Genomic DNA, 13522 nt, shown 5'->3' with positions numbered 1-13522 from the left:
GCGGCTTTACTTTGAGCTCCCCCCGAATGACAGAGCTTCTCACCCTATCTCTAAGGGAGAGCCCCGCCACTCGGCGGAGGAAACTCATTTCGGCCGCTTGTACCCGTGATCTTGTCCTTTCGGTCATGACCCAAAGCTCATGACCATAGGTGAAGATGGGAACGTAGATCGACCGGTAAATCGAGAGCTTTGCCTTCCGGCTCAGCTCCTTCTTCACTACAACGGATCGATACAGCGTCCGCATTACTGAAGATGCCGCACCGATCCGCCTGTCGATCTCACGATCCACTCTTCCCCCACTCGTGAACAAGACTCCGAGGTACTTGAACTCCTCCACTTGGGGCAAGATCTCCTCCCCAACCCGGAGATGGCACTCCACCCTTTTCCGGGAGAGAACCATGGACTCGGACTTGGAGGTGCTGATTCCCATCCCAGTCGCTTCACACTCGGCTGCGAACCGATCCAGCGAGAGCTGAAGATCTTGGCCAGAGGAAGCCATCAGGACCACATCATCTGCAAATAGCAGAGACCTAATCCTGCAGCCACCAAACCAGATCCCCTCAACGCCCTGACTGCGTCTAGAAATTCTGTCCATAAAGGTTATGAACAGAATCGGTGACAAAGGGCAGCCTTGGCGGAGTTCAACCCTCACTGGAAACGTGTCCGACTTACTGCCGGCAATGCGGACCAAGCTCTGGCACTGATTATACAGGGAGCGAACTGCCACAATAAGACAGTCCGTTACCCCATACTCTCTGAGCACTCCCCACAGGACTTCCCGGGGTACACGGTCGAATGCCTTCTCCAAGTCCACAAAGCACATGTAGACTGGTTGGGCAAACTCCCGTGCACCCTCAAGGACCCTGCCGAGAGTATAGAGCTGGTCCACAGTTCCACGACCAGGACGAAAACCACACTGTTCCTCCTGAATCCGAGGTTCGACTATCCGGCGTAGCCTCCTCTCCAGTACACCTGAATAGACCTTACCGGGAAGGCTGAGGAGTGTGATCCCACGATAGTTGGAACACACCCTCCGGTTCCCCTTCTTAAAGAGAGGAACCACCACCCCGGTCTGCCAATCCAGAGGTACCGCCCCCGATGTCCACGCGATGTTGCAGAGTCTTGTCAACCAAGACAGCCCCACAACATCCAGAGCCTTAAGGAACTCCGGGCGGGTCTCATCCACCCCTGGGGCCTTGCCACCGAGGAGCTTTTTAACAACCTCGGCAACCTCAGCCCCAGAAATAGGAGAGCCCACCACATATTCCCCAGGCCCTGCTTCCTCATAGGAAGACGTGCTGGTAGGATTGAGGAGGTCTTCGAAGTATTCCCTCCACCGATCCACAACATCCGCAGTCGAGGTCAGCAGAGCACCATCCCCACCATACACGATGTTGACACTGCACTGCTTCCCCTTCCTGAGGCGGCGGATGGTGGTCCAGAATTGCTTCGAAGCCGTCCGGAAGTCTTTTTCCATGGCCTCCCCGAACTCCTCCCATGTCCGAGTCTTTGCCTCTGCGACCGCTGAAGCCGCACACCGCTTGGCCTGTCGGTACCTGTCTGCTGCCTCAGGAGTCCCATGAGCCAAAATAACCCGATAGGACTCCTTCTTCAGCCTGACGGCATCCCTCACCGCCGGCGTCCACCAACGGGTTCTAGGATTACCGCCACGACAGGCACCAACTACTTTGCGGCCACAGCTCCAATCGGCCGCCTCGACAACAGAGGTACGGAACATCGTCCACTCGGACTCAATGTCCAGCACCTCCCTTGTGACATGTTCAAAGTTCTTCCGGAGGTGGGAATTGAAACTCTCTCTGACAGGAGACTCTGCCAGGCGTTCCCAGCAAACCCTCACAATGCGTTTGGGCCTGCCAGGTCTGTCCGGCATCCTCCCCCACCATCGCAGCCAACTCACCACCAGGTGGTGATCGGTAGAAAGCTCCGCCCCTCTCTTCACCCGAGTGTCCAAAACATGAGACCGCAAATCCGATGACACAACTACAAAGTTGATCATGGAACTGCGGCCTAGGGTGTCCTGGTGCCAAGTGCACATATGGACACCCTTATGTTTGAACATGGTGTTTGTTATCGACAATCTGTGACGAGCACAAAAGTCCAATAACAGAACACCACTCGGGTTCAGATCCGGGCGGCCATTCTTCCCAATCACACCTCTCCAGGTTTCACTGTCGCTGCCAACATGAGCGCTGAAGTCCCCCAGTAGAACGAGGGAATCACCCGGGGGAGCACTCTCCAGTACTCCCTCGAGTGAATCCAAAAAGGGTGGGTACTCTTGAGCTGCCGTTTGGCGCGTAAACGCAAACAACAGTCAGGACCCGTCCCCCCACCCTAAGGCGGAGGGAAGCTACCCTCTCGTCCACCGGGTTGAACTCCAACGTGCAGGCTTTGAGCCGAGGGGCAACAAGAATTGCCACCCCAGCCCGTCGCCTCTCACTGCCGGCAACGCCAGAGTGGAAGAGAGTCCAGCCCCTCTCAAGAGAAGTGGTTCCAGAGCCCTTGCTGTGCGTCGAAGTGAGTCCGACTATATCTAGCCGGAACTTCTCCACCTCACGCACTAGCTCAGGCTCCTTCCCCCCCAGCGAAGTGACGTTCCACGTCCCAAGAGCCAACTTATGTAGCCGAGGATCGGACCGCCAAGCGCCCTGCCCTCGGCTGCCGCCCAGCTCACATCGCACCCGACCTCTATGGCCCCTGCTATGGGTGGTGAGCCCATTGGAGGGGGGACCCACGTTGCCTCTTCGGGCTGTGCCCGGCCGGGCCCCATGGGGACAGGCCCGGCAACCAGGCGCTCGCCATCGTGCCCCACCTCCGGGCCTGGCTCCAGAGGGGGACCCCGGTGACCCGCGTCCGGGCGAGGGAAATCTGGGTCCTTTGTGTTTGTTCTTCATCGAGGTCTTCGAGCTGCTCTTTGTCTGATCCCTCACCTAGGACCAGTTTGCCTTGGGAGACCCTACCAGGGGGCATAGAAACCCCCGGACAACATAGCTCCTAGGATCATTGGGACACGCAAACTCCTCTACCACGGTAAGGTGGCAGCTCAGAGAGGAGCAAGTTGGTACACTTTGACAGCCAATTTAGACCCGGAAATGGTGAGAAAGACACAAAAAGGCGCTAGGTTCCACCTTTATCTAAATAGGGCTGTAACAACGTTCCATCAATTGGCATTCTAATGGCAGCAGACCTTGTACAGTAAGTGATGTTTTATTATGTTTGTTGGCTCTCATGAAGTCTGCAGTGAGTAATCGGTTATGTTAAAAAAATAACTTTGATTTCTTTTTTTTTATGAATGCGCCGTGTATGCTTAAAATGAGCAAAATACGTAAATACTGAATATAAATGTGCCTTTTACTACTTTACATATATATTTACATCTTGTATATAAAACTTTAATGGAGGTGTTTGGATGTTTTTTTAAGAGCTTTATAGGCAGAATGGAGCGACTCACAAAGGCTCCATTGTAAGCGGACTTACATATATTTACTAAGTAGAATGCATTAAAAAAATAAAAACATGTTTTATATGAGGATTGTGAATGATTCAATAAAAAAGTGATATTCCCCTTTAACCTAAAAAACTAAACAAAACAACTTGGGCTGATTTTTTTCTTGTTTTTGTCGAAATGAAGAAGTCAGAATTAATTGCTACAATAAGCACTCTTTCTGATGCACAGCTTTTTGAAGCATGATACTGATAAAACCTGTTCCTCGGCGGTCACACGCTCCCCCAGGTATTGTACTGCACCCCCCAGGAGGGCCTGCTCTAATATTTGAGGACTGCCTTAATTGAACAATATTGCAGTCTAAAACCGCACATTTGTCAATATAAAAAACTATCACATTATTATAGTTTTATATTACATACACATACAAATCTCCAAAGCAAAAGTGTATTAGAAAGTATCCAGTATTGTGTCCGCATCATTCTTACTGTGTCATGAACTTAATGAATTCTTGTGACCAGTAAGTGCTACCAAAAAACTAATTACCACTCTACCTCAGTGTAATTAAAGACAGCATAAGTCCATTCCAGATGGTTAATAATCAATAAGTTAGTGTTTTTAATGACTACCATTGTTCTGTTTTGAGTAATTTCATTCGATCAAACATTCCAAACTATTAAATAATCAAATCATTTATGATTTGCCTTGATATCGTATTGGGTAAAATCAGACCACTGTCCAATATCGGATCGGGACACACCTCGTGTCAAACAATGTTCAAACAGAAATAATGCTCCTGATTTCTGGGCCAGTACGCAAGGCTCCAATCTCGGTATCGTATCGGAAGTGAAGAAGTAATGAGACATCCATAATTAAATGTCCTTTTTAGAATGTGGCAAAAGATTGTTAAATCAGGGATATTAATTATTTAAATTCAGTGACAAGGTCTTAGTAAGGCACACCAGTAAAATATTTCATTATCAACAAGCTGGAAACATTTTAAATATGACTAGACTTCCTTTGCCAGTGACTGCGGAGAGAATGGAAGGCAATGGCGAGATTTAAAGGCATTGGGAAATCACTGCTGACTGGACATTCCAGTGGCCTTCTTACTGAATGCACCACTTGTCAAAAGCAGGCTGCTAAAGGTTTTATTTGACATATTTTGATGACACTTGAGGTTGTGGTAAAAAGCACAGGAAGTGATCACATGACTTACTGTTTTTCCCATGTTGACTGATGTGCGTGTTGTCAACGAAAACACATTGTTTTTATACAGATAATATTGTTTTGTAACGTGATGAAGATTGTTGTAAATGTCTGCAGAAATAAAGCACCTTCCTGAAAGACCGAGACGAGTCATGTGGTATTTGTGATTTTGTTTGACTGCTGAATGGTAAATAAACAGAGCAGTAACATTCAGTTGCCTAATTGCACGTCAATCTGCAGCCAAATAACATAAACATAGAGTGCTGTAGCTTCAGGGCTGCCATTAGTGATATCACTGTGCATGTTTTTGTTTTTTTGTCCTGTCCAGCTACTCAGGCAAATCCTATTGTTGATCGGCTGTACAAAGTTACTTTACAAGAGAGAAGTGTGGGATACTTCTCTTGCTGCCTTATTTGTATTTGACTTTATTAAATTGATTTATATTAATATTTGGTGCAGGCGCAGGAAGGGATAGAAAGAGAAAAAAAGGAAGACGGGGAAATTGTGGGGACAAGAGGGGGATAAGACAGAGAGACCACAACAACAGCAAACACAACAACAATAGAACAACATCAGCAAATAGAATATGTACAAATATGATGGTAAAAGTGATAGCAAAGAAGCAGTTAGTGAAATAAATAATAATACAGAAATGACAATGAACATTATTACACTACAAATGGAGTAATACAAATTCCAATAAAAATAGCACTATTGATAATGAATAATAATAATTACCTCTAATATCAACAATACAAGCCCTGCGATGAGGTGGCGACTTGTCCAGGGTGTACCCCGCCTTCCGCCCGATTGTAGCTGAGATAGGCTCCAGCGCCCCCCGCGACCCCAAAGGGAATAAGCGGTAGAAAATGGATGGATGGATCAACAATACAATTATTCAAACGCAACAATACATATATGTAATAAAATGAAATACAAAAGAAAGATGGATAAATGGAGGGGAAGAAAGAGAAGCCAACTATATTAACCTTGTAGATGGTTATAGAACCAATAGGCTAAGCTTTGTCAGTGTGCCATGTGTTACCCAGTTTACCCTAGGGCAACAACAATAATATATGTTTGATGAAACGTGATTATATGCATGAGTGCAAGTATGTTATCTGTATATGTACAGTATGTGTATATGTATGTTTGTACAGAATGTGCGTGTGGCTGTGTGAACTTTGAGTGTGTAGGTATGTACTGTATTTGTGTATGTATGTGGGAGCGTAGGTACCTATGTGTGTGCGTATGTATGTATATATGTATGTACAATATATCTGACTCCCAGTATGTGCGGGAGCCAGAGTCACAGTGCATGTTTTGCCCTATGGCACCTATGCAGCCCAAACTTTTTCCACTGAGGGGCACTTACTGAAAAATCTAAGAATTCTACAGGCAACAGGTGAAATGTTTTGGCTCATAGTGTAAATAAATAATTATTTTAGCTGCTGAATATCAGATTATTAGTTATTTTGTTGTGGGGGGCGGGCCTAAAATGTCACACCTCTGGTCACAGAGAGAAGGACAAGTTCCCAGCCGCCGCATGTGACCGAGCGTACTGTTCTATTTATAAAGGAGTTGCTTGCAGGGCACCAGGCGGACATATGGAAGGTTGAAGAGACAACAACACAGGAGGCTTTAGCCGGGAACGTTTGTCCTTGTGTCCTTGCAGGTATGCAGATGTAAAATCCTCACTAATGTGTGCCTAAATACTAGAAAACATGACTTTAATACAGCCAGCACTGTATAAATGTTCACATATGACTTTATTTTGTTAACTGATATTGTGTGTCTAAGATCTTCTTACCAGTCATCACGTCTACAAGCATGTTTGTGAATTACTGGTGTAGTGGTTTACTACAGGGGCTGTCTATAAAGTATTTACACAATATTAAATACACATGCATTATATAATGATCATAGCGTTTGCATGTTCTCCCCAGTGACTGCGTGGGTTCCCTCCGGGTACTCCGACTTCCTCCAACCTCCAAAGACATGCACCTGGGGATAAGTTGATTGGCAACACTAAATTGGCCCTAGTGTGTGAATGTGAGTGTGAATGTTGTCTGTCTATCTGTGTTGGCCCTGCGATGAGGTGGCGACTTGTCCAGGATGTACCCCGCCTCCGCCCGAGTGCAGCTGGGATAGGCTCCAGTACCACCCGCCTACCCCGAGAGGACAAGCGGTAGAAAATGGATGGATGGAGTATTTAAAACACTCTGACTTAAAGACAATGCTGGTCGTTTTTTATTAAAAGCAGTTGAAAGTGGTATCTATTTAGATATATTTGTAATATTTTATACTTAATGTTTTTTCTGTCTTGTGCAACTAAATATAACAACCAAAATATTAGAAACAGCTTTCAGTAGGCTTTAGAGATCCTCTATTATGACAGGGGCGATGTGCTGTTTATAAAGGACAACTTGCTGGTCAAAGATCCATAGCGGGAGCGTGCTGCTGTTTTTAAGGATACTGTATAAATGCTAGTCAAAGATCTACTATTTGACAGGAGTACTATGCTGTTTTTGAGGATCGACTATGTAATGCGAGTCAAAGATCCTCTATATGACGGTAGCACTTGGTTGGTTGAAGGACCTTAATTTTAAAAAAAGTGCCAGTCAAAGATCCTCTGTGTGACTAGGAGCATTATGATTAATAGGGACTTTGTTTAAAAAAAGTGCCAGTCAAAGATCCACTGTATGACAGGAGTACTATGCTGTTTTTGAGGACCAACTGCATAATGCTACTCAAAGATCTCCTATATGATGGTAGCACTATGTTTTTTCTAAAGGACCTTAATAATAATTTTTTTTTTTTAAAGTGCCAGTCAAAGACCCTCTGTGTGACAGGAGCATTATGATTTTAAGGACCTTATTTTAAAAAAGTGTCAGTCAAAAATCCACTATATGACAGGAGTGCTCTGCTGTTTTTGAGGACCAACTGCATAATGCTGGTCAAAGATCCCCTATGTGACAGTAGCACTATGTTTTTTTAAAAGACCTTAGTAATAATTTAAAAAAAAGTGCCAGTCAATAACCCTCTATGTGAAAGGAGCATTATGATTTTTAAGGACCTTATTTAAAAAAAAGTGCCAATCAAAGATCCACTATATGACAGGAGTGCTCTGCTGTTTTTGAGGACCAACTGCATAATGCTAGTCAAAGATCTCCTATATGACAGTAGCACTATGTTTTTTTAAAGGACCTTAATAATGATTAAAAAAGTGCCAGTCAAAGACCCTCTGTGTTACAGGAGCATTATGATTTTAAGGACCTTATTTATTTATTTTTAAAGTGCAGGTCAAAGATCCACTACATGACAGGAGTGCTCTGCTATTTCTTAGGACCAACTGTATAATGCTAGTCAAAGATCCCCTATATGACGGTAGCACTATGTTTTTTAAAGGACCTTAGTAATAATAAAAAAAGTGCCAGTCAAAGACCCTCTGTGTGACAGGAACATTATGATTTTTATGGACCATATTTAAAAAAATGTGCCAGTCAAAGATCCTCTTTATGATGGGAGCACTATGTTTTTTAAAGGACCTTAATAATAATAAAAAAAGTGCCAGTCAAAGATCCTCTGTGAAAGAAGCATTATTATTTTAAGGACCTTATTTAAAAGAAGTGCCAGTCAAAGATCCACTATATGACAGGAGTGCTCTGCTGTTTTTGAGGACCAACTGCATAATGCTAGTCAAAGATCCCCTATATGACAGTAGCACTGTTTTTTAAGGGACCTTAATAATAATTAAAAAAAAAAAAAGTGCCAGTCAAAGATCTTCTGTGTGACAGGAGCCTTATGATATTAAGGACCTTTTTTTTTTTTTAAGTGCCAGTCAAAGATCCACTATGTGACAGGAGTGCTCTGCTGTTTTTGAGGACCAACTGTGTAATGCTAGTCAAAGATCCCCTACATATCGGTAGCACTATGTTTTTTTAAAGGACATTAGTAATAATAAAAAAGTGCCAGTCAAAGACCCTCTGTGTGACAAGAACATTGTGATTTTTATGGACCATATTAAAAAAAAGTGCCAGTCAAAGATCCTCTATATGGCGGGAGAACTATGTTTTTTAAAGGACCTTAATAATAAAAAAAGTGCCAGTCAAAGATCCTCTGGGTGATATAAGCATTATAATTTCAAGGACCTTATTTAAAAGAAGTGCCAGTCAAAGATCCACTATATGACAGGAGTGCTCTGCTGTTTTTGAGGACCAACTGCATAATGCTAGTCAAAGATCCCCTATATGACAGTAGCACTGTTTTTTTAAGGGACCTTAATAATAAAAAAATTTAAAAGTGCCAGTCAAAGATCTTCTCTGTGACAGGAGCATTATGATTCTAAGGACCTTATTTAAAAAAAAGTGCCAGTCAAAGATCCACTATGTGACAGGAGTGCTCTGCTGTTTTTGAGGACCAACTGTGTAATGCTAGTCAAAAATCCCCTATATAACGGTAGCACTATGTTTTTTTTAAAGGACCTTAATAATAATAAACAAGTGCCAGTTAAAGACCCCCTGTGTGACAGGAGCATTATGATTTTTAAGGACCTTATTTTAAAAGAGTGCCAGTCAAAGATCCTCCTTAAGAGCATTTTTATTTTTGAGGTGCTACTCTGAAAAAAAATACTGCCTTTCAAAAAAAATCTAGTCCAAAATCCTCTACATGACAGGAACACTATGATTTTTTAAGGACACCCAAAAAGTTAGTCAAGGATCTTCTATATTTGTGGAATGATCTGTTGTTTTTAAGGATCAACTGCAAAATGCTAGTCAAAGAGCCTCTCGATGAGAGGAGCATTGTGGTTTTTTTTAGCACATGCTCCCAGAAAATTTGCTAATCAAAGATCCTCTATATGACAGTTTTTAAATAGGCTGTAAAAATGCTCGGCAAAAATCCTCTATATTAGAGGAGCGCTATGATTTATTTAAGGATGCTGTAAAAAAGCTAGTCAAATATTCTCTGTATTATGACAGGAGCGCGCTGCTGTTTTTATAAAAATGCTAATTCAATGCTCAATAATGTCTGCTATATGTCAAGACAAATTCCAGTGGTCTCTATTTAGCTCAGACACGTTCCAGAGAGTCGGAGCTATGAAGGACAGAAGGCAACATAAACGCCTGCACACTGACTCTTGTGTTTGTCCCTAGGAAAGCAAGTGACATGTCAAGATGGACGACTTGGATCACAGCATGAACATTGCAGATAAAGACTGGTCCATCTTCTACCAGGACAGCGAGGAGTGTTGTCTGCCTCAACCTCCGCTCGCCCAATTCGAGGGCCTCCGTTGTCAGGACGTCTCATCGTCGGTCTACCACAAAGATTGTCCGCAGAGTTTTACTGAAGCTTCTGTAGCCTGCAACACTGGAGAAGACAACTGTGAGGGGGCTGCAGGAGATAGAGCTGAAGATGAGAAGGTCCTAATATGTGATGACTCAGCAATCACTCTCCAGAAAAAAGAGGTGACAGTAGAACACATCTCAGAGGAGACCAAAAAGTGCATTGTCAGCACACTGCAGGCTGTAGAGACAGACGTTGCTAGATCGCTGGAAACAGACGTGAGCTGCGAAGATCCTAGCAGAGTTCCTCCGAGAGAGGAGAGGGAGCGTTGGTTTGTGACGGTCAATGACAGTCCGGTGTCTCGCCGGATTCGTGGAGCTCCAGTGCAAAAAAAAACCAAGACAAAAACAGATCACAATGAGCAAAACAAGTGCAGAACCAAGAAGGAACCCGAAAATACACCTGAGACTAAGACAGATAACAATATGAACACGCTGCCAAGTGAAAACACAAGTGAGACGAAGGACACACAAATACTGTTTGATGTTAATGAACAAAAACATAGAAAAGGAACCGGTGAAGGAACTCTGGATGAAGATATTATAATACAAATGAACATAGAAGGAACCCTGCATGAAGATGATATAATGCAAAGGAACATAGAAGGAACCCTGCATGAAGATGATATGATGCAAAGGAACGTAAAAGGAACCCCGCCTGACGACAGTATAATGCAAAAGAACTTAGAAAGAACCCTGCATGAAGATGATATAATGCAAAGGAACATCAAAGGAGCCCTGCATGATGACAATAAAATGCAGAGAAACATAGATGGAACCCTGCATGAACATAATAGAATGCAAAGGATCATCGAAGAAACCTTGCATGAAGATGATATCTTGCAAATAAACAATGAAGGAAACCTGCTTGAAGATGATATAATGCAAAGGAACGTAGAAGGAACCCTGCATGACGACAATATAATGCAAAAGAACATAGAAAGAACCCTGCATGAAGATGATGTAACGCAGAGGAACATAGAAGGAACCCTGCATGAACATGATATAATGCAAAGGAACATTGAAGAAACCTTGCATGAAGATGATATAATGCAAAGGAACATAGAAGGAACCTTGCATGAAGATGGTATATTGCAAATAAACAATGAAGGAACCCTGGATGAAGATAATATCACGCAAAGGAACATTGAAAGAACCCTGCATGAAGATAATATAATGCAAAGGAACGTAGAAGGAACCCTGCATGATGACACTATAATGCAAAAGATCATAGAAAGAACCCTGCATGAAGATGATATAACACAGAGGAACATAGAAGGAACCCTGTATGAAGATGATATAATGCAGAGGAAGATAGAAGGAACCCTGCATGAAGATGATATTTTGCAAATAAACAATGAAGGAACCCTGGATGAAGATAATATCATGCAAAGGAACATTGAAAGAACCCTGCATGAAGATGATATAATGCAAAGGAACGTAGAAGGAACCCTGCAAGATGACACTATAATGCAAAATAATACAGAAAGAAGCCTGCATGAATATGATACAACACAAAGGAAGATAGAAGGAACCCTGCATGAAGATGATATAATGCAGAGGAACATAGAAGGAACCCTGCATGAACATGATATAATGCAAAGGAACATCGATAAAACCTTGCATGAAAGCTTTCATTGGGAAAGGATGGACTCTAATGACTTTTCAGACAGTGTTGAGTTCTTTTCTCTTCAAAGTTCTGGTTCTGAAAGTTATCTTTCTGCTGCTGAATCAGTGGATCAGGATCTGCTTGAGGATTCCTTTAAAAACCAACAAATGGTTTGCTTATCATCATCATCATCATGCAGCTCTCAGCCAAATGAGGTCTGTGGTTCTGAAAACCTGCATGGCAGAGGAGCAGCCATCAGTTGTGGTGACCAGGCTTGTGTTGGATCCACTGCTCCAGGTGAGAGCTTCATCAACAGCAGCAGGGAACTTGAGCTTTCAGTGTGCTGTGGTTCTCTAAGATCTCAACCCCTTCCTGAAGTCATCGTCACCCAAGTGGCAGACAGCCCTGAAGCTTACGCCCAAGCTGCAGGCCACAAGCAAAGCGTCTATGCCATCTCCGCCTTCTGGGAGGAAATGGAAAAACTAACCATCAACGACATCTTACATCTGAGGACGACAAGAAGTCCACCTCTCAGCGAAACGTCTGACGTACCCACACAAACCAGTTCTCTCGTGGATCCTGAAGAACATCATTTGACCCATAGAGGCCTTACTGATTTCTCCGATGCTGGCGACTCGGACTACTTTACGCAGGCCAGCGACTCCAAAGCGGATCGCTCAAGCTGGGATTTTTCTGTGTGTGATTTTGAAGAAGATTATTGGCAATTTCTGGGCACCAGTAGGAACACCAGTCCGGATCTGAGCTGTAAGACCCTAGCGGATGAGGAGGAGACGAGGAGCGAAGACTTTGCAGGACGAAAGGGACCACAGAGACGGATGACAAAAACCAAAAGTGTGCAAAACGTACAAGCTCTGAAAACTGAGGACTTATCTATGGAGGCTTTTCTATACAATGATGACAAGTGTGAGACAGTTTCAGGAGACAAACTAGGATCCATGAGTACAGTTCTTGTTCACGGTAAAGCTCTAGAACCTCTCACATGGGGAACCATGCATTGGGATCCTGAAGACACCTTTTTGGAACACAGTGACCCTGACATCCTATTCCTACTCCGTGAGTCCCACAAGTGGAAACCCATTCCAATCTTTTCCTGCTCCCATCCTACTGTCAGAGAACTCACCCTTCCTGAGTGGAGTGGTCCCTTCTTAAGCACCGACGCCATTCCACCGGCCCAAGTCTTGTCGCACGCTCTCCTCCGCCTTGGTGGACCGATCCCCTTCCATGACAAAGGCAGCATCTGGTGCAGAAGGTCTGGACAAAGAAAGCAAGGAAGCGTCCTCATGTCCACGTTGGAAGTAGTCTCCCCTCCCGCATGTGAGCAGCAGAGAATTCTGGGAACAATCCAAACGCCAGGTAAGTGCGAGCACCTTTTTCAGGCATGGAACTCAAAGATACTCAAGCAAAGCAACGTTGTCTCTAGTGCGACTCTTGCAGCAGTCCGACTTGTGTTTGGTCTGCATCGCCTTCGCCTCCTGGGTACTGACGTCCTCTGATCCAGAGTCAGCGGACGCTTGGAAGACAGGTAGGAAACTTCGACCTACTACTGGACCGCACCATCCCATGACATCCCTTTGGCTTTGGCTGATGTTGTCTTATGCAGCTCTGCTTGCAAACGTGAGTGCCCTTTCGGCGATCCAGTACCTGCGGCAAAGAAAGTAAAGACCAGGAGTCCTCCACAAGGCGTCACCTCATGTCATGTCATTTTCTTTCAGGTAAACTAAGGTCCATTCATAGACAACAACTATTCCGTATGTACAATTGCTGTAGATCAGGGGTGTCAAACTCGTTTTAATTAAGGGCCATATCGCAGTTAAGTTTGCCACTTTTAACAGTGAATGATATTAATTACACAATTGCCTATGCATTTGATAATTTTTT

At 44.0% G+C, this 13522-nt stretch overlaps 1 protein-coding gene across 1 annotated transcript; it reads left to right on the top strand.

The window, feature by feature from the left end:
• Nucleotides 1-11547: 11547 nt before the first annotated feature.
• On the top strand, nt 11548-13522 carry perm1b (PPARGC1 and ESRR induced regulator, muscle 1b). Its single transcript, XM_061932584.2, has 3 exons — nt 11548-12997; nt 13065-13166; nt 13245-13522. The coding sequence occupies exons 1-3, from the start codon at nt 11569-11571 to the stop codon at nt 13301-13303; spliced, it is 1590 nt and encodes a 529-aa protein (XP_061788568.2). The 5' UTR covers nt 11548-11568; the 3' UTR covers nt 13304-13522.

The sequence above is a fragment of the Nerophis lumbriciformis genome, linkage group LG38, assembly GCF_033978685.3.
Source record: "Nerophis lumbriciformis linkage group LG38, RoL_Nlum_v2.1, whole genome shotgun sequence".
NCBI classification, from domain to species: Eukaryota; Metazoa; Chordata; class Actinopteri; order Syngnathiformes; family Syngnathidae; genus Nerophis; species Nerophis lumbriciformis.
This window is presented reverse-complemented; position numbering and strand designations above follow the sequence as displayed.

Excerpts from the sequence above, each read along its gene's own strand:
- perm1b (XM_061932584.2), top strand. The coding sequence starts at position 11,569 with ATGCAGAGGAACATAGAAGGAACCCTGCATGAACATGATATAATGCAA. Across the intron at positions 12,998-13,064 it reads GGGAACAATCCAAACGCCAG|TGCGACTCTTGCAGCAGTCC; the intron begins GTAAGTGCGAGC and ends CGTTGTCTCTAG. Across the intron at positions 13,167-13,244 it reads AGCGGACGCTTGGAAGACAG|CTCTGCTTGCAAACGTGAGT; the intron begins GTAGGAAACTTC and ends TGTCTTATGCAG.